Source organism: Cydia splendana, chromosome 21 (genome assembly GCF_910591565.1).
Source record: "Cydia splendana chromosome 21, ilCydSple1.2, whole genome shotgun sequence".
Classification (NCBI taxonomy): Eukaryota; Metazoa; Arthropoda; class Insecta; order Lepidoptera; family Tortricidae; genus Cydia; species Cydia splendana.
This window is the reverse complement of record NC_085980.1, coordinates 6,414,847-6,441,598: the sequence shown is the minus strand read 5'-3', so window position 1 is coordinate 6,441,598 and position 26,752 is coordinate 6,414,847. Positions and strand designations below refer to the sequence as shown.

Genomic DNA, 26,752 nt, shown 5'->3' with positions numbered 1-26,752 from the left:
ATACATATATATAGGTACATATACTCGTATTATTAATAGAAGTCACCTTTTTTCTACCTTTTACTGTTTCCTTCGTGTTTACGTCGAAATAAATGCGCCTGCTCGTAGGTCGTATTTTCCTACTTCTAAACAATATAGAAACTAGAAACATTTAAAGTCGCGCAGCTCAGTCAGTCGAATCTACATAATTACCTCTCCCTGTTCTCGTTGCCGAGGCACGGCACATTAGCTGGGTCGACTCTAATTTTATTAATTACTGATGCTGCCAGCCATTGACGAGGCGCGGAGCTGGTGAGACACAGGAAGCTTCAAGATATAGTACAGTCTATATTTTAGTAGGTAAACATAGTACCTTCCTACCTACAAACATCTCTCTGTGGCAAATCGCTAACTTCACCCGAAGGAGACTTTACTTCTTTTTATTACATTCCATTGCACGATCAATATATCCCACAATCGTTTCGATTCTATCAAAAATATAAATTTGGTTCAAATTTGTATACTTATACATACAAACTGAAAAATTAATAAACAAAAAAAATGTCCTAAAGTGGAGTTCAGTGTTGAGGTCCAGTAGGCCGCTGCATTAGAATGCAGCTGAATGAAATATTGGCCATCCTCTGGTCACCGGAAGCCTTTATAAGGAAGGTGCTTTGATAGATCCTCATAGAGGCAACGCACAACTTATATAGGTACCTACCTACCTATCTAATACCTTTAAACGAGCAATTGTTGTTTATATATATATTTCGGGGATCTCGGAAACGGCTCTAACGATTTATATAGGGGTTTTTGGGGTCAAAAATTGATCTAGCTAGGTCTTATCTCTGTGAAAACGCGCATTTTTGAGTTTTTATATGTTTTCCGAGCAAAGGTCGGTCTCCCAGATATTAGTACTTATCCGCAAACCAAGCTGACGACCGGGATATTAATGCTTTTCATTCACACTTGTATGCTTACTATATTTCTCTATGGTATGGTCGTGTCGTAGCTAGAAAGAGTAAAATATATTATCATAATAAAATAAGCAAAGGATAGTTTTTATCAATCATCACCACCTAGCAATGTAGGTACAAATTGCAGAACATTCCCAAAAAGCGGAAACGTTCTCGAGAATGTTCTCAGAACATTCTGCAACATGGAAATTTATTGTTCCGCCATCTTGGATTAAAAAAAAAATTTTTTTTGTTATAGGAATCTAGAGGCCTCTATCTCCCGCCATGCCAAATCTCAGCGCGCTCGGACCAACTTGAAAAAAAAATTGTTTTGTCTCGGGGCCCTCTATGACATTTGGTCGAGCACCCCCCACCTATCACGCACCGTTTAAAAGTTGCCATACAAAATAGAAGTGGCCAGTTTTCCCACAATTGTAGCATTTTTCCAAAAAAAAAAGTTTTCATAGGTATCTAGGGGACCCCGAGATTCCGTGACCAAAATTTCAGCACGCTAGGACAAACTTGAATTTTTTTTTAAAAAGTCGGCTATATTGAAAAAAACATGGCCGCGTCAAAAACTGCCAGGGTCCCTCTATGACATTTGGTCGAGCACCCCCCACCTAGGTCTGACCGTTTAGCCGGGCCGTCATACATTTTTCTGACCGGAAGCGGTAGACCAAAAGCCGGAATTTTCTGGGGGTAAGGATATTACACCTAAACTATCGTGAATATTCATGGTATAAACTACGATAAATAAATAAATTCTCGTTCTCGAGAACATTCACAGAAGTAGGGCTTGCAATATCGGATGGTTTCCAATTCCGGAACTGATTTTCGATATTGGATTCCAATTCCGGAATTCCGGAACTGGTTCCGGAATTAGGGTTTATCATAATTTTATGAGAGTTTTATGTAATAAACAACAAAAAATGTGAAATTCGGATACTTTACGTTTATTAAATCTAATTTGAAGTACGTTTTTTTTCACCTCTTATTTTACCACCTTATTAAAATGGTTATTTTATTCACTTCTATGATACGGGGTATTAACTTGGGGAAACCATAGTTGCTAGCAAACCATTCGATGCATAATTTTATAAAATAGTTAAATTTAACAGCTTCCTAGTCTTCCTAACCTAGTAGGTAGTGGTGTTTTTTAAGAAGTTGAAGGTCTAAGTTGGCTTTTTTCTTCCTAGTTCCTAATTATGATTCAGAATAACATATATTATGTGGTTCTACAGGATCCGAAATCGTTGATAGAAAAACCTCTTTCTTTCTGAATCGAAGATAAAAAGTTCAAATATTATTAAATTTCAATTCTAAAAATTCGCTTATGTTGGATTTAGACTATTCTGATTATTCTAAGCAAGCAAATCGCTTTGCTTTATTATTATTATGAGCCCATATTGTCCCACTGCAAATAGACAAATAAAATATATAAGTACTATATAGTTCATTAAATGACTAAGAGGCACGTCATAACGAGAAAAAACATCAGTATAGTGTAGTTTCTTAACAATTTTCAATAATAAACGTATTAAAACCTAAAAAAAGTACTTAAATCCAATTCCGGAATTTTCGATATTCAGTGGTATCAATTCCGGAATTGTAATATCGGAAAATTTGTCCAAGATTCCGGAATTTCGAAATTCCGGAATTCCGGAATGCAAGCCCTACACAGAAGTTACCGAGAAATTCTCATGTGGAAAGTTTCGCAACTTTGGAAAGTTCTCGTGCGTGCATTGCTATCACCACCATTCTAAGCAGACGAAGGCGCGGGCAGACGCTAGTAATATTTAACAATCTGTGATGAGAGAAATGCTCATATTTTTGAAACGGGACCAATTTTGGAGGATCTAAATCGGAAGCAGAAATTAGGCTCCTCAAGTCACCACATGGTAAATTTTCGATTTTCTGTCAGCGAATGACCTACAAACTACAAACAGCAACACTCCTAACTGTACATCGGACCTTATTACAAAAGGCATAAGGTCCACCGATGTACAGTTAACAGTGTGGGCGATGGTACAAGAAATTTTCAAAATAGAATTCCAATCCAGTGGAACGCCGTCTTAACTTAAACCGCGGTCTCATTACTTCGAAATCGCACGATTAATAACGAGTCCGTCTGTCCGTCCTAAACGATGCCGAATCGTTTCTGCGTCACCGTGCCGTGACCACGCAGACTGTCGCACTACACTGTGAGCAGAGACCAGTGGAATAATATAGACTTATGGAAGGTTGAGGTACGTGGCCACGTCTGTCACACTATACTGTGAGAGGAAGACGAGAGAAATAAAACACTAGCCTATCTTCAAGTGTTAGCGATTGTCAGCGCCCAGGCCGCGGCAGTGCAACTGCCTCGCAACTTGAGGCGTTGAGAGAATGAGAGATACCCCACGCCGACGCTGTGGAGACGTTAGTGTGCGTCTTTCTGAAGGTTATACAAACGAATGAAAGAGGCAAGTATACACAGTTACATGTATGGACACGGATTACTTATCACGTTATCATCATTCCGAAGAATATTTCGTTTTTACTGCATTTATATAAAAGCGTTCAAAATGATCTAACCGTATGCTAGCTTCTATACAATGCGTTTATCAAAACTTGAGAAACAGTTTTTGGAAAGCAAACATTCGCCAAATGATATGACTTTTAGGCAAAAGATACATTGGAGAAAATATCTTGAAACATCGAGATAACCATAAGAAATCAGATGTTTTCATATTATTGTCACCGTCAAGTTACGAAGTTGCACAGAGATCAAATTCCTTGACCGTCCTCGACTATACTTCCTAATATTTTATTTGGAATGAGCTACTGTAATAATAAAAAAAAGCCTTTAGTTCCACACAAAATGAACAATACTTAAAAAAATAATAATATAGCTAACATACCTAATTATTGATATTCTTCTTCTTTAAGTGCCTTCTCCAAGTTCTCCATCCCGGAGGTTGGCGACCTTATGTCTATATGACATTCTATCTGAAGTCATGCGAATTAGTTGTAATATTATTGATATTATAATAAAAAAAACTTAATTACTATATATCACTATGATTGGTGGACCTCTTCGCGAGTAAAGGCCTCCCCCAGCCTCCGCGATTCTGAGCGGTCCTGTGCTACCTCTTGCCATTTGTGCGGTATGGTGTCGGTGACGTCATCGAGCCATCTTGTGGTTGGTCTGCCAGGTTTTCTTTTTCCTTGTGGCCCTTTCCAAAGTGTCACACGTTTGGTCCATTTTTGGTCGCTCATCCTTGCTATATGGCCTGCCCATTGCCATTTCATTTTCAGACAGTGTTCTAATGCGTCGATGACTCTCGTTCTCTCTCTTATTTTGTGTTCCTCACTCTGTCTACTCTTTTTAAGTTTAGTATGCTTCTTTCTTGGGCGCTTTGGCAAGTTTGAATCTTGTGTCTTATGTCTTTGGTGTAAGTCCAAGTCTGACAGCCGTAGGTCAAGCATGGCAATAAACTAGAGTCTAGAACTTTTTTCTTTAGGCTTATTGGAAGATTGCTTTTTAGGACCTCTTTTAGGCTCCAAAATTTGCTCCATGTTTTCTTTAACTCCTATTTAACTCTATTCTTATCGAATGAGATTTGCTTGCCTAAATATATGTAGCTCTCTACATATTCTATTTCTTCTGTATCGATATATAATAATATTTTGTCTCTTCTTCCGTTAGTCATTATTTTGGTTTTATTGATATTCATTTCGAGGCCGAAACATTATTTGCTCGTCGTTTGAAGTGATTGCATCATATCCTGTATTTCTTCCGACTTGTTCGAAAATATTGCGATATCATCTGCAAATCAGATATGGTTTAAGCTTTTCCCTTATTATCCTATAAGTATTTATTATAGACGAATCTCTGGTGTCAGCATCACTGTGTCGTCGGCGCGCACGCAGTCTACCTATAAATAAAGACACATGTCGTGTCATTCATAATTGATTTACTACAAATCGCTTTTGTCGTAATGTTTGAAATTTCGGAGATTTAAGGATGTTCGTTGAAACGCAGGAGCGCTTGGTAATTACACTAATTACTAAGTTTTATGTGTGCTTTATTAATGGCCAATCAGTCGTTTCTATTTTTATACTGCCTTTGTTTGCTAATTAGGCTGGACAAGAAGGAAAGGAATAGGTACGACACGATAATTAATACACGGCAGGACAAGGTGTGGGTATTATTTTATTTCTAGATTTAACTTTAGTTTTAATATTTACTTTTCCTCTTATTCATAAAGGTTTACTAAAGTTGACAAGCCGATAATAATCGTTTGTCCCTTTCCGACGTATAGGTATATGATGGAAAGGGACAAACGATTATTATCCGCTTGCTAACTTTAGTAAACGTTTATGAATAGGTAAGGGGGTTTATATATACCTAAATACACTCCTCCTTTGTCCTCATTGTGAACTCCTTAGGAGATTGGAAAAAAAGGTAGGTATACCAGGGCAGTTTCATTTTAACTGGTACTTTAATGCGCGACTTTAGTCGTGTTTCAGTAACGTCTAACCGTCACATCACATTCCTGACAGTAAGTATGCGATTTGACATTGGCCGTCAGTTTTGTGACGATTGCTAACCGGCCGTTAATGGTACACAGCCTGAAAATGCCTACCAACCATGAGTACCTATTATATTCTTTGCTACCAACGCGATCTAGCCAGATTTTATATTAGTGCACCACTAGTTGACCGCGTATTTTGACCGTCGGGACCATAGCGAATTCCATACCGCTTTGCTTCCGCGTGTATTAGGAGCGAATAAAGCAAAGAAGTTAAAATTTCAGGAGATCAATAATTTAACAGCTTCCCGAAACTGCCATGCTCTACATTCTAAATGAAGTCTACTACACATCCCTAATTGGTACGGAAAGAAAACTTGAGTTGTTCAGAGAAATCACATTAAGTATATCCTATAATATTTATATAAAAAAAATATTTTCAAATTTAATTGTTCTACATATCAATCAATCAATCAATCAATTTTATTTATTCACAGACTACAATGGTCCACACATAATATTACACAACACAATACAAATTATATTAACATAAGATTAAAATATACAACACATTAAAAATTAAATTAAAATTAGTTATAAATTAAATAAAAAACATTAAATTAATCCGCTAGTCCCTTACCTACCGGCACGGCACGGCCCCCGTACGTGCACACTTATACAGTGATTGATTGATGTGATTGATAAATAGGTAGGTAATAATATAAAATTCTGATTAAATTCAACACAAGTGTTTTGTTTTAACTGAGGAGCCTCTGAATGTTTGTGATATTTGAGACTTACTTACTGATTTATTTAAGACATACGTAATATTGCGAGCGGTAAGCCACCTGGAAACCATCCCCTTGCATTTATGGTACCCTGGTAAACGCGGAAGGGAAGGAGTCCCAATGTCCGATGCCCGTTGAGGGTGTTTGTAGGTACAGGTAAAAGATATGTTTACATTTTTCGCCTTATTACAAAGGCATAAGGTTCAAAAGTGTAAACATATCTTTGACGTCGACTGTACTACAACCGACAAACATCTTGAATTGTTCGTGTTCCACAAGTTTGAAAATATAATCAAGTTTTTTGAAAGGACTTCTCTTGTGAATGAAATTTATTGTTAAACTTTCACATACCTAAGATTAATTTACATTAATTGTAGGTACATTTATACACGATTAAGAGGGTAGTGGAGGACGGTGTCTCCATTTCTCCATACAAACGTAGTCCACATTTGCCCAATAGCCAGAAAGGAAAATAAGTTTGTATAGAAGCGGTCAGTCGTCCACTCTCGCCTTATACTCTTATTTCGGTTTTTAGTATTGTGCTTTTCGTTGCTGTACATACTTATTATAAGGTTTTCAATTACATATTGTAAAGAGTAATTTTAGGTCTAGTTGACCATACAAAACTAAGACATATCTGCTACTAAAAGCGAACAAAGCTGAGGCGGCATTTTTCTTCCGCGTTCACCAGGAGCGTATAAAATTGAGATGCTTTGAACACTTTCAATTTCAACATGGATGACCTGAAATACCTGAATGCATCGATTCCCTAAATATGCACTAGATGTCTTCTCGTAACGATTAGTGCGCATGTCTAGGTAACCTATATAACCTAGGTATTGCAATAAATCGAAGTGCAACAGGCAATAAAGTGGTATTGCGCTATTAAAGAGATAGAGAGAGACGGGATGAGGGTGCGTTTCACGGTCACTCCTGAAATCAACTTCTTGTTGTTTATGGTGCCTTAGTAAATGCGGAAGAGAAATTGCTTCCAGCACAGATCTCAGACGCTCAATGAATCTTTGAACTTAGAGATACTCCTTTGTTTGCAAAATTGGAGGGTAAAAAAGTAGTTATTTTTTTATAAACGTAGTACTTTTTGTAATATTTTTTTAAACTTCGACCACATAATATACAAACGAGTAGATAACTAAAATCGTAATTTTTTTTTTGATTTTGCCAAAGTCGGTTTTAAAAGCAGGCTTCTGGTGCTTAAGAGGATAGTAGAGGACGGCTTCTCCTTACAAACGTAGTCCCCATTTTCCTCTATTAGTCACTCATAGTGTCAACACTGACATATACGCCAACGTCTACGTAATTTACTGTCTACACAACGTCTACGTAATTTACTGTCTACACTTCTCGCTCGCACTAATATGTCAGTACGAGCGAGATGCATAGAAAGGAAGTTCACGTTCACGCTAGCCACACTGAACTCAACTCCTCGAAAACTGACCACCAGTATAAGTTTATTTTATGTTCACCTAGTACCTACACACGGAAGAAAACTTGCTACCAAGCTTCGATGAGGCTCCTCGAAATTATGGAACAGTTTGTGAAACATTCAGACGTCTGTATCGTTCCGCTGACGGGACTGGAATAAACTTAGACCGGGAGATAGTGACACATTTTACTGGGTCATTTGTACCAGTATGGCGGTTCGTCAGGGGTCTAAGTACGTAAAGAACGAAATAAAAATGATGGTCATAGCGCTGGTACCGGCGGCCCAATCGCGTGGGCGTTAGTCGAACGTGTCGGATAAAATACGAGTGTCGAACGATTTGTTCCACAAAAATCCTCGTATTATTCGATAGTCCATAAAAAAGAAGTAGACGGTAGCGTAATGCCATACTTCTCCGGTGTGACTTACAGCCCGCCATACTGAGGCGAACACATTAATTAAAAAAAAACAATTCAATCATTTGTGCCAAGCTAATTTTTGCACAGGTGATCATCGTCGAGCAGCCATTCATGGACATCACCATACCATACTTTTCGGATGGTTCCAAATGGCCGCCATACCGCCGCAAAGGAGTTAATTTTTTTTCTATTGCTAAACGATTTGTACCATCTTGTAATTTTTTTTTCAAGACTTTCTGTGTGATCATAAATGGAAATCTCATAATGCCATACCTGTAGGAGGTGGCAAATGTGTACAATATTTTTTTTTTATTTCAAGTATGGTGCCCCTTTTTCCCCCTATTAGAAGTATGGCAAATATAATAATGGTCACATTGCATCATATAATTTCCAAAAATCCAAATGCCATACTGGTACAAATCGTCAAAAAATTGTTTTTTGTTTTAAGTCTTGGCTTAAGTCTCACAGTCGTCCGCCCCGTAGTTATAATCTGAAATATATTTTTTTATGTATAATTGTATCCAAACAAACAGAATATGATGATGCCATGCTGTAAAATATATTTTACGTATACATAGTCGTATTTTTGAAACGTGTCGATTAAATAAGTTTTTCAAGTATGGCAGCACTTTATCCCCCTACTATAAGTATGGCAATTATAATAACGGTCACATTTTATCAAATACTTTCCAAAAATTTAAATGCAATACTGGTACAAATCGTTTAACAAACAAAAAAAATTAACTCCCTTGCGGCGGTATGGCGGCCATTTGGAACCGTCCGAAGAGTATGGCATGGTGATGTCCATGAATGGCTGCTCGACGATGATCACCTGTGCAAAAATTAGCTTGGCACAAATGGTTGAATTGTTTTTTTTTAATTAATGTGTTCGGCTCAGTATGGCGGGCTGTAAGTCACACCGGAGAAGCTACCAGCGCTATGACCATCATTTTTATTTCCTTCATTACATGCTTAGACCCCTGACGAACCGCCATACTGGTACAAATGACCCAGTAAAATGTGTCACTATCTCCCGGTCTAACTGGTCATCCAATTGTTTGAAATAGTGACATCTACTGAGTACGTAGTAGATGTCTTTGGTAGTAGTGATGTGCTCTTAAACTGGTCCCTTACAGTTATGCTACCCTAGTAAACGCGACAGGAAAATTCTCTTCAAAGCTTCGCAAGGGTTGCTCGAAATTATGGAACAGTTTGTGAAACATGCATGATGTCTGTTTCGTTCCGCTGACGGGACTGGAATGAGCATAGCTGGAATAAACTGGTCATAAGATTTTATGAAATAGTGACATCTAGTGAGTGTGCAGTGGTGATGTTTTCTAAAACTGCTTACAGTTGTGCTCCCCTAGTAAACGCGGAAGGAAAACTCACTCTAGAGCTTCGGAAAGGCTCCTCGAAATTCTGGAACAGTGTATGAACATGCATGACGTCTGTATCGTACCGCTGATCAGACTGGAATAAACTGGTCATCATTGTATAAAATAGTGACATCTAGTGGTGATGTATTCTAAAACTGATCCCTTACAGTTATGAGGCCCTGGTAAAAGCGGAAGCCTCACAGGGCACCTCGAAATTACGGAAGTGTGTGGAACATGCATGACGTCTGTATTGCAACGCTGAAGGGGCTGGAATAAACTGGACTTAAGATTTTTGTGAAATGTAGGAAGTGTTTGTCATTGCCATATTTTAGGTCGATCTAAGGTTCAGAGGGCCTAGTCAAGTTGACAATCGTTGATAAAACGACAATCGAGACTTAAATAATGTATGGAAATAGTCACTTGATTTTCCATTTTTAGGGTTCCGTACTAAGTACAAACTCCTTACAGAAACCAAATGCTACTAGAAAAATGGGTTAGGTTAGGTTTGAACTGCGACCCTTACAGAAAAGAAATGCTACTGGAAAAGTGGGTTAGGTTAGGTTTGAACTGCGACCCTTACAGAAAAGAAATGCTACTAGAAAAGTAGGTTAGGTTAGGTTTGAACTGCGACCCTTACAGAAAAGAAATGCTACTATAAAAGTGGGTTAGGTTAGGTTTGAACTGCGACCCTTACAGAAAGAAATGCTACTAGAAAAGTGGGTTAGGTTAGGTTTGAACTGCGACCCATACAGAAACGAAATGCTACTAGAAAAGTGGGTTAGGTTAGGTTTGAACTGCGACCCTTGCAGAAAAGAAATGCTACTAGAAAAGTGGGTTAGATTAGGTTTGAACTGCGACCCTTACAGAAACGAAATGCTACTAGAAAAGTGGTTTAGGTTAGGTTAGAACTGCGACTGTTACAGAAATAAAATGCTACTAGAAAAAGGTGACGAAGTGGATTAATTAATTTAATTGTATTATATTAAATATTTGCACATTTTTAATAAAAATGTGGTTACAATTTTGGTGGTCATAAACTATTTTTGGTTTCACAATGATTATTTTGGAGTAATTCGCTTTAATAGGATAGCAAGATTTAAAAATTTGGTTATAATTTTACATTAAAATGGAGTTCTAATTTTGGTGGTCATCCAAAAAGGGTTAATAATGATTAGTTTGGTGTCATTTCCTTTAAAAGGATAGTAAAATGCAATAAAATTGGTAATCATTTCACATTAAAATGGTGTTATAATTTTGGTGATCATTCATTATTTTAGGGTGGTAAAATATATTTTTTTGGTATTAAATTTTACTAAATCTGATTCCAGGAATGACTTGAATATTCTAGACTGCACCAGATGGCACTTTGTAACTATTAGTACGCATGTGCAATCTAGGTCTACCCATACAATCATATGTATTTAGTACCTAAGTACTAGTAGTATTGCAGTGAAAGATAAAATTTACTATAATCAACTATAATGGTCAATCAATATGATAGAAGGAGATAGGATGAAAAAGGTTGTTTCCTAGTGCATCTTAAGATTCTTAAGTGAGTCAAATATATTCAAAGGAACATTTATCTAATATTCAAATGTTTCACACCAGTATATACTAGTGGCTCTGTGAGCTGTAGACCTCGCGAGCAGAGCTTTAAATTACATGGTGCTAAGAGCTATAAATATAGTAAATTAAAAAAAAAATATCCTGGCTCGTACCAATGAGTTTTTCGGAACGTATGTACGAAATATCATTTGATATTTACCACTAGCTTTTCGGTGAAGGAAAACATCGTGAGGAAACCTGCATACATCTGCGAAGAAATTCAAAGGTGTATGTGAAGTCCCCAATCCGCATTGGGCTAGCGTGGGGACTATAGCTCAAGCCCTCTTGCGCATGAGAGGAGGCCTGTGCCCAGCAGTGGGACGTATATAGGCTGATTATTATTATATGTATGTCTTTTCCATATCTCGGGACCATGGGGTCCCGGACCTTTGGGAGGCGTACGTGGGGCCGAAGCCAACAGCGCAGAGGCCCTTTAAGACACTTTAATCTAAAAGCAAGGGATACACGTGGCGGATACCATCCCCGAACGCTATCCGGAGATGGTCCCCGCCAGGTGCAAAGACTATTGCAGTGCAGCACTTTTGTGCTGCGATGGGAACTAAGGTCATAGCCTATTATTATTATTATAAAAAAAAAACAATACAAAATTGAAGTGTAAAAAAATAAAAAAGTTATATCTCAGCATACAAATACTGGGGATCGAACTCAGACTCTCTGTGCAAACAAAAAAAGCGAACGTTTACAAACTGAGCCAAATAGTTCTTAGATAAGCTGACGAAATTTAGCTACTCATTCTCAAATTAAAATTAGTTAAAATTAAATATCTCAATACCTCCGAAACCAGTGAAATAAATTTTCTGAATTTTTGGCCATTTAATCTATAAACATATATCAAAAAGAAAAAACTCTTATGATATCGATACGACTATTTGTTTAGGCGCGAGGTATCACGACTCCGCCATTTTTTTAAATTTCCAAAAACTGGATTGACATAAAAAAAATATTTAATCATAGAATCTGGTCACAAAATTTCACGAGAATCGGTTGAGAATTGTGACCTGTAGAGGAGAACATCCGGACGGACATACGAAAGCAAAATGCCCGAGTCAAAACGTAGACCTTCGCTACGCTTCGGTCAATTATTTTTATTATACCTACTCACCAGGTAACCAAATGTTTAATTTCGACGCCAAACCTTTGGGTATGGGTATACTAGGGTCACAGTCACAGTTTAGTGGCTCTGTGAGCTCTTGACCTCGCAAACCCCCATGCATGGTTTCGCCATTTTATAAGAGCTTGAGCTGATTCTTGAGGGAGGTTTAAGTGTATAATTTGTTAACCCGTGCGAAGCCTAGCGGGTCGCTAGTAACAAATAAAATCCCGTGATGTCCTAATTCAGCACGGATATCATGGTCGCATTTTTATCTTATGTCATGTCATGCGTCACTTTCACACTTTCATATTTGTTAGAACGTGACAGGCCTGGTGACAGATGATAAAAAGGCGACCATCACCGTAGACGTAGACATATATACTATTATCTATTATACACCTTATACAAGATTGTATCACTTCAATAGTACATTATTGCAGAGGCCGGGAAAGGGCAATTCGTGGAAGAGTTTCGATTTTGTCGGACGACGCGAAGCGGAGTCCGACAAAGAAGACGAATCCACGAAATGCTATTCCTGCCGAGGCATATATAGTGCTTTTCTCCAAACATGCGAGGAAATAAGGTAAAATAATTATTTAAGCATGAAGCATCACTCAATTTGAACCTTCACATCAAAATGTCAAGTCAAAAACTATTTCCCTCTTTAATACATTTTTAAAAGTTAAAGGCACAAACTTATTCTGCCATTCAGTACCATTCAATATTCGTTCATTCAATATAATTGTGCAATATATGTAGTTGGTCAAACTAATTTGTCAGTCAGTAAGAACCAGGAAAACTATACCCATCCTTTTCTTTTGGGTGCTAGTACTAGTGTAAGACAAAGATAGTATGATTCTCTTTGTCTATGATTGAAATGAGAAAGTCCTTTGACAAACTATATAAGCTTTATGAACACCGATGAGATCCTTAAAAAAATATAAAAATAATCTTTGATTTTATTAAGCAGTATTCGCACGATCATACACGAGCACAACGGTCTTGTAAGAACGAGACAAGTAAGGTCGGTTATCTTATTATCTCACTCTATCCAATAGCTTGAAATGATAGCTGATCGGGACGTGTAGACGCGGCTCGATTGGCTGTTTGCGTTTTTATTTTTAAAAAGTATAAAACACTACAGTAATAAATTATTACTGTAGTATTTTTTTACTTCCCGTCCGCTAGAGCAGGACAGCGATAGTTTGATTTTTTTTTATTAGAGTTTGACAATAACGAAGAACTTAGCGTACTATTTTTGCTACAATAAGGTGAACATTTCCGAGCATATTGGAGAAAATATGTTTATTGTGTCTGCCCAAGTCTCTTGGGGCTTCCAAGCAAAGCCTTCCGCGTTTACCAGGGGAGCATAACTTCACAAGCGATTCATTTCAGGAAGTTTAAGGGGTTTATGTGTTGGTGCAATACACACACAACATTGCAACGTGTTGGCTACGTCCATTCGTTTCATTGATTTTACAACACAGGTGAATAGATGTAGTAACGGCAATAATTAACTGGCCATCGGTGGACCTCATGTATTTCTTCTTCTTCTTCTTCTTTTTAGGGGCTATATAAGGCTCCAAAGCCTCACTGCGACCATTCCTGATCTATTGTGATCGCCACCTACTACAACTCTCGATCCAAACCTGCAACTTCAAACAGCTGCAGGATCTTTTTGGTCTCGAGAGATTTTACCTCCTCATGTATTTGCAATAAGGTATACGAATTATCAATCAGCAGTACCTAGCCAAGGTGACAATCACTGATAGGTCCGTAAAAGGACGTCAAAATCAAAATAAGTATAAGTTCGAATTGGCAGGTGTCCGAGCATCTCTCCCGCTTCCTCAGTCCAATAATCCACTGTTTTTTGTATTTAAGAGGAAAGGGGACAGCCGCTTTTCCATACAAAGGTCTCCATTTTTCTCTCTAGATATTTACATTATAGATTTTTTTTTCATAATTTGATGTATATAAACCACAGCTATGCCCTAGGTTTGACTTTATTCGATATTTTGATTATTGTAAAAATTAAGAGCGAAAAACAGTTTTCATACAAATTTTGAATTGCTCCTAACTCTTATAATTAACAAATTGTGTCAAAATATTTTCAATAATGTTAATATCCAGAGAGGAAAATGAGGACTAAGTTTGTATGAAAAGGCGATTTCGCTCGGGTCCTCCACTTTCGTCTTAAATTGTAAGCTAACTTAACACCAGTCGGTCTAGCATGAGTTCCGTTCTCTCGCGCGACTCCATACATCTAGCGCGACTTCAAGTATGGACTCGCGCGCGAGAACGCAACTTATGAAATGAAAATGAAAATATTTCCGGTACGGTGTCTACGTTATGGTAGACCGCCAATTGAGCGAAGTCTGTGGTGCAGGACAGACGTCATATTTGCCGCAAATCGCTCTTCGTTTATCCGTAGCGGAGACAAACATGGGGCTCTGGAGCTGATTTCTCTTCCGCGTTTACCAGGGTAACATAACATCATGGAGCTTTAGTTTCAATTCAAGAGCTTCCTGTAGTATTACCGAATCTTAACTTCGTTTTATTATGCTGCCTTAGTATACGCGGAAGTTTTCTTCTTGCTGTACGGATATGATGGTCGTTCTTGTCTACGTGACAGCGTGATAAAACGGTGTCCGTCACTTTCTATCCCAAGGTGTTAAAAAGTGACAGTTATTTTATCACGTGGATAAAGATGGATAAAGCCATCCATAATACGCCGGCTGGTGCAGTTTTCAGCGAATTTTCTGATAGTAACGATAATAACGATACAAGTGCGAAAAATAGGAAATTCGAAACGAGTGGCGATAAATTAAAATACATACACATGTACCTATATCGTACAGCGTCTCACAGTACATAATAATATGGCCCTTTAAATTTTCGATATAGTTACGTAATGTGCTAATTATCGCACAAGTGCTGTAAAGTAGCACCATATGTACCTACTCAATCTACTGTAAAATATGTTTCAAAAAACAATTCAATTGGTGGGCCAAATTGGCTACCCAACTAGCAAAAAAGTCTCAGATTGCGCACTTTATAAGAGTAGTGAGCTTATAGCGCTCTTATTTTTGTTTTGAACTTATCATCGCTCTTATATTAGTCTTAGACAAGCTAATACGCACTTTAGTAAGTTTAGTCTTATTACCTAGTCTTATATATGTATATAAGAGCATTTTATAATACCATTATAAGCATCTCGCTCTTACAATAACATTTACTAAGTCTCATTGAACTTGAGAGTACCTGGTCTTATATCCACATTCTCTAAGTTCATTTGATCTTATAATAGACTTTCTAAATGCTATTATAAGAATGTAAGACTAATATCAACATGGCATAATACTATTATGAGCCTCTCGCTCTTACAATAACATTTACTAAGTCTCATTGAACTTGAGAGTACTTGGTCTTATATCCACATTCTCTAAGTTCATTTGATCTTATATTAGACTTTCTAAATGCTATTATAAGAATGTAAGGCTAATATCAACATAGCATAATACTATTATAAGCCTCTTGCTCTTACAACAACATTTACGAAGTCTCATTGAACTTGAGAGTACGTGGTCTTATATCCACATTCTCTAAGTTCAATTGATCTTATATTAGACTTTATAAATGCTATTATAAGAATGTAAGACTAATATCAACATAGCATAATACTATTATAAGCCTCTTGCTCTTACAACAACATTTACGAAGTCTCATTGAACTTGAGAGTACCTGGTCTTATATCCACATTCTCTTAGTTCATTTGATCTTATATTAGACTTTATAAATGCTATTATAAGAATGTAAGACTAATATCAACATAGCATAATACTATTATAAGCCTCTTGCTCTTACAACAACATTTACGAAGTCTCATTGAACTTGAGAGTACCTGGTCTTATATCCTCATTCTCTTAGTTCATTTGATTTTATATTAGATTTCTAAATGCTATTGTAAGAATGTAAGACTAATATCAACATAGCATAAGAACACTGTAAGTACGTACTTTTCTGATCTTACTAAAGCTATAATAAGATCAACAGCAGCACTTAGTAAGATATTAGAGTGATATAAGATCAAGACACTTATATCACAAAAGAGAAGATCAATATAAGATGGTTTGATCTTAAATCGTTTTTGGGAACACTATGGTTAGTATAAGTAAAGCAAGGAACCGTAATTTATTCAACATGGCCACATCATTTGTATTCAGAATGCTTAAAATACTCTAATAGTGCGCTTGAAAAATACACCTACATCAATGGCTGACTATCAATACAAAATAAAGAAATAAAATAATTATAAAAATATTCAAATACCATATTTGAGTAGGCGCATGAAGTTTGAAGTGTAAAACAGGGTCTACTTTACAATAAATAATATTTTCCCATGTGAATACTTACCCTGAAACATAAACAGACGATGATAAACAGCACGTTATTATATTTAAACATAATTCATAAAAAGTTTGATAAACACTTACCCTAATATGTTTTTGTCACGTTGCAGTTAATTTCACCCGTATATTTATACCAAAATAAGCTTATTTAGGCTTACAGGATTCTAACGTTCGACCAATATAAGCCTATGTAGGCTTACAAGATACTTACGTTCGACCAATATAAGCCTATGTAGGCTTACAAGATACTTACGTAAAAGCGATATTAGCCTAAAGCAGCTTAATATAGTTTTGAAAAAGATTACTGTGAATGCAAACAACATTCAATTAGACTGATATTAGAACGATATTAAAATAAATACACTTATGCTTTGTGCCCAAACCCGGGCTTATACGATGATATAAAATCAATATAAGAGCGACAAAATTGTAGTCTAGAGACTGTTGTTAGCGTGATTTTGCTAGTTGGGTACCGAAGACCCCTACGAGCGTGTACACTTGCCTTAGAGCCTGTTCACATATTTATTATTGTTTAAGTAGTAGTTTATGTTGCTACAAAAGACATATGTATACTATCTATTATTTTTGTTGCTACTAAACGCAAGTACAATCTCGGACGACCGATATTCGAAATGTCATTGATATGTCAGTAGTTTTCAATTGTTTGGATTATATATAATGTCGTTACAACAATGCTATATTAATGACTTTTTACGAAAAACAATAGGTAATAATAATAACTATGCCTTTCAGTTACCTTAAATGTACAGCTAAATAGTAAATAGTTTAGGTATAGTGACATATATGTGTCATCTCAATACCATTTGGCGTTTTAAGATTATCAATTGTATGGAAATGACAATGTTATACTAGTAGCAACTAGTAACATGATTATATTGCCTGCAATATTAATACGCCATACGCTTAAATAAATAAATGTAAATGACAGCTGTCACCGTACCCAAGTCCATAATTATTTAACAACTTAATTATTAATCATACCTACCTAACAACAACATTAAAAAAATAGAGGTATTTTTACCAGACGGCGAGGTCAAGGATCCACGAGTGTAAAACATGCAATTAATTTGAATACATAGGTATCGTAAAAATATTACCAAGCCAAATTCACAGTATTTACAGATTATATGGGGCATTATCTATGAAAAGGGACCTTATTGTCGATGGCGCTTACGCCACACAGTGTCGCGCGGAATTGTATTTATATCGGAGCATCGTTAATATTTCCATCGACAATAAGGTCCCTTTTCATAGATAACGTCACATATCCGGGCCCTGAAATATTCCTTAATACTACTCGTAGATAATCAGAATCACTACCTTATAAAACAAAGTCTCCCGCCGCGTCTGTCTGTTTCTGTGGTTGTATGTTTGTTCGCGCCAAACTCAAAAACTACTGAACGGATTTTCATGCGGTTCTCACATATCAATAGAGTGATTCCTGAGGAAGGTTTAAGTGTATAATTTATTAAACCGTGGGTCGCTATGCGTCACCTTAAGACGAAAGGGGATGACCCCCTCGAAACTGGTTTTCCCTATAAACGTATTCCCCATTTTCCCCTCTGGATATTAACATTATTGAAAATGGTTTTACACAATTTGATGTACGAGTGAATTGCAAAAAAATTGTACATACATAGTTAAGCACATGTAATTAGTCTAAAGTTAATTGATTCCATTGTGTTACCACAGTTAAGCCATTTCTATTTAAGATAGATGCATGAAAGTGTGTTAGCGTATGCTATTGACTTATATGTGTACGAATTATGTACAATAAATACAATACAATAGAATTTACATAGTTAATTTTCGTAACACAAATGAATCAATTAAGTTTAGACTAATCACAGCTTCTTAACTGCGCTTAAATACGTACAAATTTTTAGCAATTCACTCTTACATATTTTAACCATAGCTATGCTATCCCGAGCGTTTGATTTTTTTCTTATATACCTGCAATAAGATTCATAATGAACAGATGGAAAATAATTTGCGATTTCTTGTGTGGTCACTCTACGGTTACTAACTGTGTGCCGGCGAATCGAACGCTACAGAACGAGTCTAAAATGTGTCATTGAGATGCGTAACAAGCTTATTTTTTTTAAAATCCGTTCACATACAGACAGACAACAGTACCTACATATGAACTAAACCTAAGAACTGTTTCTACTTGCCAGCTGCGGAAATAAATTTGAATACCGTTTTACCAAATATTTATTTATATAATTTAACCTCTATTAACGCAATGGCAATGACACAGAGACTTAGCAGGTGCATATTTTAAATATTCATGAACGTGAATGTATGAATCCATGATGTGTTCATAAGACCAAGCCAACAATTTAATTTATTGAATCGGAATAATAATAGGTAGGTACCTATATATGTAATCTCTAAACTAAAAGATAAAGTAGAATTAAAGATATTACAATTAAAACATTACATTAAATTAAATCATTAAACCACATAATTACTAGATTACTACCAATTAAAAAAACAAATCAAAAACAAAGCACAGGTAGTCAAAAATCCTACATTTTGGCGAATCGCGTACCTATATTATGACGTTATTGGAAGTTACATATTTTGCCAAATAAAGTCTGTGCATTATATTGTCAATCGGAATAATATGTTTGTCACATTTTATACATACATACATTCCGTAGGTATCCGTGACATTCATACATCCACGTTTATAAAAGTAGTATTTATATTTGTTTGTGTATTGTCTTTTAACCAGACGCTTAGCGGAAGCCTAAACTTTAGTTGTATATCATTATTTAAATCGCATTCACATCTAAACATAAAGGTGATTAATTTGCAATTATTTTTGTTTATATTTCAATATAGATGATTTTTTGTTGGAAATGGTAATTAAATAGGTACAGATTTTTTTTGTTTATGTGCCTAGAAAATACCTCCTTTTGCGTCCGAAAAGCCTTCCACTCCACCGATCCAAAGTGAGACGTGTCATAAGTGCTGAATCAGGTCATTAAATTTTACGTGAATACTACCTAATAATTTAAAAAAGTCTTATATTATAGTTTGTTGCTGTTATGGAAGAAGCACCTGATTCAACATAATTTTCTACAGCAGATTTATTTTCGGTTTCTGGACATTAATATTTTTTTCCGCGGGACACCCTCCGAATTGCTGGAGGATTTACTTTGCTTTCAGAAAATGGAGTGCAAATTTTCAATAAGAGATTTTTACAAAGGCAAGAATATTCTGGTGACCGGGGGCTGTGGGTTCATGGGCAAGGTGCTGATCGAGAAGCTGTTATACACCATCCCGGACATTGGGCGGGTGTACTTGTTGATGAGACCGAAGAGGGGGAAGACTGTTGAACAGCGGCTTGAACATATGCTCAGTTCTCAGGTAATGTATGAGTGGGTTAAACATATATTAGAAAAAGGACTCTGTGACAATAACCTCATTATTTAATTTTTAATAAGCCGAAATGTTTGCGAATGATGCTATTCCCAGAGGCCGCGAGTTCAAGTCCCACCCAAGACAGTAATTTTTCCACTTTTAAATTAATTCTAAGCTTAATAACCTCATTAGCATCTGATAATCTGATCTGTAATTGGCTTTGTATTGTTACCTAAGTCTGTATAATGTTTTTGTAGCTGTTGGTACTCCTTAAATAAATTAAATAAAATTAAATAAACCGTGAAACTCATGTCGAAAAGTTTTAACTGTTGCACTTTGTCACAAGCCGTTTTTCAACTTTTCTCAAACAGAACATCTTAATTTTTTTTACAGATGTTTAACAGACTCAAACGTGATCAAAAGAGAGCTGTTCAAAAAATTATTCTAATACAAGGGGACGTCCTCACAGATGACTTAGGTATATCTAGCGAAGATATGAAGACCCTTTCGGAGGATGTATCAGTGGTGTTCCATTTGGCAGCCACTTTAAGAATGGAAGCCACACTGAAAGACAGTGTAGCGATGAACACCGTGGGGACCCAGCGCGCCCTCAGCGTCGCCAGGAGGCTCAAGAAGCTGGTTATGTTTGTGCATGTGTCGACAGCGTTCTGTTATCCTGACTATGACGTTTTAGAAGAAAAGGTGAGTTTCCTTTATGATCATTTTAGGTAATCGTTATTTGCAATTGCATTTGCAATTTAGCTTTTAATGAAAACTACCATTTTATGGATGACTCACGTTAGACCGGGCCGTGTCCGGGCCGGAGCTTCCGGCGCATCGTTTTCTGTGGAAAGCTTCACGTGATCGCCTGTAATGTTATAGAAAAGTAAGCGCCGGAAGCTCCGGCCCGGACATGGCCCGGCCTAATGTGAGTCATCCTTTAAAGTTTAAAGTGGTTTTATCTCACGAAAGACTACGATTTAGGTACACTAAACAATTAGTATAAGCAGTAGTAGTACCATTTCTCAACATTTGCTTTGCGAGGTTACAGTTCAGGGTGAACTACTAGTTACTTGCTAGTTATATTTAGATATAGTTACCAACCTATATTTTAACATAATATTTTCATAGTATTATGTAATTTATCTATTTACGTTTTATATTTTTTACATTTCTAAACGTCCATGTAGGTGTAAGGCACCATTTCATTCAGATTTTTTTCTTGATAAGACGAATAATGGCAATCGACGGGTTTGCGAGAGTATTAAAACACCACCGTACATGAATCGAAATTGTTAAATAATATTTCAGTTCCACGATCCACCAGCAGACCCCCATGACGTCATCCGCCTCTGCGAATGGCTGGACGACAAGCAAGTGTCCCTCCTCACTCCATCTCTCCTGGGCAAGCACCCCAACACATACACGTACACGAAGCGGCTAGCGGAGAGCATGGTCCACGATGCCTATCCGGACATGCCTTGCGTTATTGCTAGGCCCTCGATCGGTATGTCATATCAGCTTGATTTCGATTGAATCCCTGACTTGAAATTGAAACTAAGACTTAGTTCACAAAAGATTAATCCATCACACATCATGAGTGAGAATTTTAAAATGTCCCAACTTCCCATATTCTCTTCCGAAACTCAGCAATAGTTTTTTATTCAATCAACAGACAAAGGTATTTAAATGTTTAATACATTAAAAATCCTTGCGAAATCGGTCCTTTGCGAAATACTTTCGGATTGTAAACAGTTTACGTGCCAAATTAATTTTTATTCGGGTGTCTAGTAGTCTGCTACACAGATCTTTGTCAATAACGAACATTTAAAACTAAAATTTGTAATTGGCTGGTGTTTCTTCCAGTTTGCCCCGCATACATCGACCCCATGCCCGGCTGGGTGGACAGTCTCAACGGGCCCGTGGGCCTGTTGTTGGGGGCCGGCAAAGGAGTCATCCGGACCATGCTCTGTGACGCCAGTATTTATGCACAAGTCATTCCTGTGGACGTGGCCATCAATGCCATGATAGCGCTCGCAATGATTGAGGCGACTAAGAAAAAGTTAGTAAACATTTAAGCAATGGTTGTCATTATAATCATAATACACACATATAATCACGCCTATTTCCCGGAGGGGTAGGCAGAGACCATGGATTTCCACTTGCTACGATCCTGACTTACCTCTTTCGCTTCCTTCACTTTCACAACATTCCTCATACACGCTCGCCGGTTTAGGTGCTCTTGACCTGGCTTTTCTTCAGGATTTCCCCAATCTGATCAGAGAAAGTCCGCCAAGGTCTACCCCTTCCAACTCCCACTTCCAATTCTCCCTTATACACTCTCTTTAATCATAATCATAATGTCAGCCATAATACGTCCATCCATTGCCGGGTGCTGCCTTTTCCTGAAATAATTTTATTTTTATTTTATTTATTTAAGAAACAAACAGTCTTTTATAGTTATATATAACACTGGAACTTTTCTTAAAACTAGACTTACAGTTTCCTTAATGAAAATATTTTAACATCATGCTTATTAAGTAGTTTCTACATAGTAAAACAGAGCTATTTGTGCGTGCAAAAACAAAACACAAAAAAAAAGAAAAGAAAAAAATTATGAGAATAAAAATATAAGAGTATTATAACAACCTTATGGTATTGTTACTAATTGTTTACAAACTGAATTCTCAGGATTTGTTAACTATGTATTAATAAAGAAATTATAAAAAGCAGTAACATCTAATACTGAGATAATATAGTTGATTGTGGCGAGATGTTTGGGACCTACTTCTTCTTCATCTTCTTCCTCGTACCCTCATTGCTGAGGATCGCGACCACATGTGATTTGTCTCCATTTTGTGCGGTCATAAGCCATGTGACCGCACATAATGGCGCTCTTCACAGGGTTCGACCATCTCATACGTGCCCCACCCCGAGCACGTTTGCCATTCGTTCGGCCTAAAATCATATATCTCTCCACATCATGCATTGGAGACCGTGACATGCCCGAAGAATCTAATGGCTCGCTCAGGGCATGTTGTGGACAACGTTGAGCTCTATGAGAATGGATAGGTTAGGTTAGGTTAGTTAGTTAGGACCTCCTATATCTGTCCCAGAAAGAAACTGAGTCCGAGTCTCCTTCGCCAGCGTGTATTCGTTGTTTGATGCGGAACCCCAAGAGGCAGGACTTTCAGCTCTATTAGCCTGAATGGCCATTTAAAGAGGAGTCGTTAGGAGTACATACTCCAGACCGGTGTTAAAAGGCCGTGAGTAATCACAAATCTTCCACGAAGACCCATAGCCATGCTGGAACTTACAGATTTTCAGATATTGAATTACATAGCCAGAATTTTTCCCAAGCAAGATCTACTTAGGCTACGTTTTCTACTTTTTCTAGTAGGTTTGTTTTTGCAGAAACAATTTTTGGCACAATAATTATATCTCTGATGTGCTTTCTTTCAGATCTAAAAACATACCTGTCTATAACCTGAACGCGGGACACCTAAAACCAACGACCTGGGGTGAAGTGTTAAACTACGCTAAAGAGATAAGATGGAAATATCCTATGTCTTGGCCCTTGTGGTACCCCGACGGAGGGATTACTACCAACTATGTACTACACGAAACCAAACGCATTCTATTTCACCTGGTGCCGGCATATCTCATTGATTTTCTCCTCTTAATAGCTGGACAGAAACGACTGTAAGTTAGCTTTTGCTAAGAACATTAATTATTAACTAAAATGAGATTTCGTGTATTATCTACATGCCGCCAAGCTGTTAACTAATTGTACAGGAGAGAAAACTTGTGTGTTCATCAAAACTGTAAAGTTTTTTCTCCTGTGGACAGTAGTAAGGCTATCTAGGTATTGATTTTATCATACTTATCCAACTAAAAGTAGTACCCTTTTATGCAAAAGACTTAATCAAATATGTGCTTTATTTACAGTATGGTAAGGATACAAGGAATAATCTCAAATGGGTTGATACTACTGCAATACTTTACCACGCGGGAGTGGCATTTCCCCTGTCCTAACTTCGACGCTATCCACACAATATTGTCAGAGGAAGAAGACCAAATATACCAAACGTATAAAGAAGATTTTGATATAGAGTCGTATTTATACAAAGCCGTGGAGACAGGACGAGTTGTCTGTTTTAAGGACGACCTCTCGAAAATGCACATCTACAAGATGTATCTTTATTTGTGAGTATGAGTATCCGTTTCTTTTGATTAAAAGTTTTTCATTTTAAGGGGCCGTTACTCCTACATTTGCACTACAGATAGAATTACAAGACAAACGGCTAGAGTCAGACCAAAAAAAGTCTGCAGCAGATTTGATAGCCCACGCAGTGCAAGTGTTATTTATACGTCATAATTTCATAGAAGTTTGACGTTTAAAATAACACTTGCACTACGTGGGCTATCAAATCCGCTGCAGACTTTTCTTGGTCTGACTCTATCTGTTCTTCAATGTTTTATCTCCATTCTTGTCTGCCAGTTTTCTTAAAGAAATAAAATACTTATTTTTCATTCCGAAGACTAAAATGACAAACACAAAAAAGTCAACCGTAAAAATAATGGAGCAGCTTGTAACAAGCAGTGCTGTGCCCTGTTTATCACCGATCAGACGTCATAGAAAATGACATACCAGACGCATCGGCCCGGGCACGAGTCATCCTTTTCAGAGTCATCCTTAAACCAAATTCGAAGGGTTTGAGATATTTCGAGTAACCAAGATTGTGTTTTTTAATTACCCCTTTACCACAAACATCATAAATATGTTTATCTTGAACAAGAGGCCTTATTTTTAAATATTTTTCATCATCATCATCATCATCATCATCATCATAATTTAAGAGCTTTGCTCTTGTCGGTGGAGTAATCGCCACTCATTTCTTTCTTGTGCCAGTCTTTTAATTTCCTCATAGGACGCATTATTTTTGATAAGTAATTCTAGGTATCCCTCCTTCTCTTGTTTTTTCAATCCTGCCTTCCAGGATGTTTAGGAAAAAGTTGACATTCCTCTCCTATTTCTTATTGCATTTAATAAGCATCGCTTTTCTCCTATCATACTCTTCATATACTTATAATGCATTTATACAGCGTTCTTAATTTCAGACCTATTAAGGAAAAATCATATTGAAATCCCAAAAATTTCCATCAAAACACTCTTCACATCACTCTTTTATTTCCAGCCTATACGTGTTGGACTTGCTGGTGACCATCGTGTTCTGGTGTTTCGTGTTGTCGCTGCTGGTGGGGTGGTGCGAGCCGCTGCGCGCGCTGCTGGCCCTCGGCGAACCGGTGCTCAGATACCTGCCGTTTCTGGGCGACGCTATAAGAACTTGAATATCGGTTTCTCAAAAGAGCGTTTCTTTTTTTTGCTATTTTTATATATTGTGACTTTTTTTGTCACTTTTGTGTTATTTTTAGTCAGGATCGCGAGCCCTTTTCATCCTTATAGGAGAAAAAGAGTGTCCTAAAATTTCCATACTTTTTTCAAACTTTCCTTTTTGTTACCGCCATACAAAGTATATGGGGAAATGGTAACACGATAGGAAAAAGCTCTGGGACATTTGTTTATCCCATTAGTATCAAAAGAGCTCGTGATTCTGAGTAGAAATAACACAAAAGTGGCGAAAAAGGACACAATATATAAAAATGGCAATAAAAGAAACGCTCAAAAACTATTTATTTAATTGAAAATTAAGCACATGTAATTGAAGTGTACATCATTATCCACTTTTGGTTAAAGTTTCATGTCTAAGCGTTGCATAATAAGGTATTTTATACGGAATAAAGCTCGAAAAAAGGGTTCGCGGAAAAAAATATTTTCTTTTGATAAGGTATAATTTTTGTAGTATTAGTAATTAAAGAACAATTATCAAGCTAAAATATTGTTTATATATATAACTTTATTGTTTATTCAACGTTCTAGCATAATACCTATAGCGACGTAATACGGGGAATTCGTTAGGTATAGTTTGTAGCTTTCTAATAGACCCCGACGGCTAATCCTTTGTCTATTGTTAAGTAAAACCGCGCGGTTACCTCAATTTTGTGCGCTACGACGCACACTTGGCCATTTTTTATGATTATGCAATGCAAATTAAATAGTAACATATACCTACAATATTATTTTCGTATGTTTTTCCGAGACCTTACTGTCTGGTAAAAATTACCTACTCTTTTAAATTCATTGTTTTGAGGTAGGTATGATTTTTAATTAACTTGTTAGATAATGATGGACATATTGATTTATTTCAAATTGTATGCAAAATAAAATTTAAAAGTCCCACAGAGTAGGTATTGTTTTAGAGTTCGGATCAGATCGGGAAAATCCTGAAGAAAGGCCAGGTCAAGAGCACCCTAAACAGGCGAGCATGTATGAGGAATGTTATGAAAGTGAAGGAAACGAAAGAGGTATGTCAGGATTGTAGCAAGTGGAAATCCGTGGCCTCTACCTAACCCCTCCGGGAAAATAGGCGTGATTATATGTATGCATGTACATTGTGTATTAAGGGCCCGAATCCGAGGGCTTAATTAACACGAGTTCGTAATTCCTGTATCGCCCGTGACACACAATGTTTTTACACAGAATAAGTATCACCTTCGGAACCATTTCACTTCCGCGTTTAACAGGGCACCATAAACTACACGGAGTTTTCCATTTCCGAATGCACTATTATTTGTCTCGCTCACACTCAGGGAAACAACCATTCTCATTCTATCCCTCTCTACTTTGATTGACCTAC

General features: G+C 37.0%; 1 protein-coding gene and 1 long non-coding RNA gene across 2 annotated transcripts in view; one reads left to right on the top strand and one right to left on the bottom strand.

Moving 5' to 3' along the window:
• The window catches only part of LOC134801198 (uncharacterized), a 396,731-nt gene that overhangs the window by 159,238 nt on the left and 210,741 nt on the right, over positions 1 to 26,752 (bottom strand). The gene's annotated exons all lie outside the window — the stretch shown is intronic.
• On the top strand, positions 19,803 to 25,346 carry LOC134801331 (putative fatty acyl-CoA reductase CG5065). The gene is made up of 7 exons (XM_063773871.1): positions 19,803 to 20,000; positions 20,388 to 20,696; positions 21,306 to 21,501; positions 21,861 to 22,056; positions 23,457 to 23,696; positions 23,943 to 24,200; positions 25,193 to 25,346. Exons 1-7 carry the CDS (start codon positions 19,803 to 19,805, stop codon positions 25,344 to 25,346), a joined length of 1,551 nt encoding a protein of 516 aa, XP_063629941.1.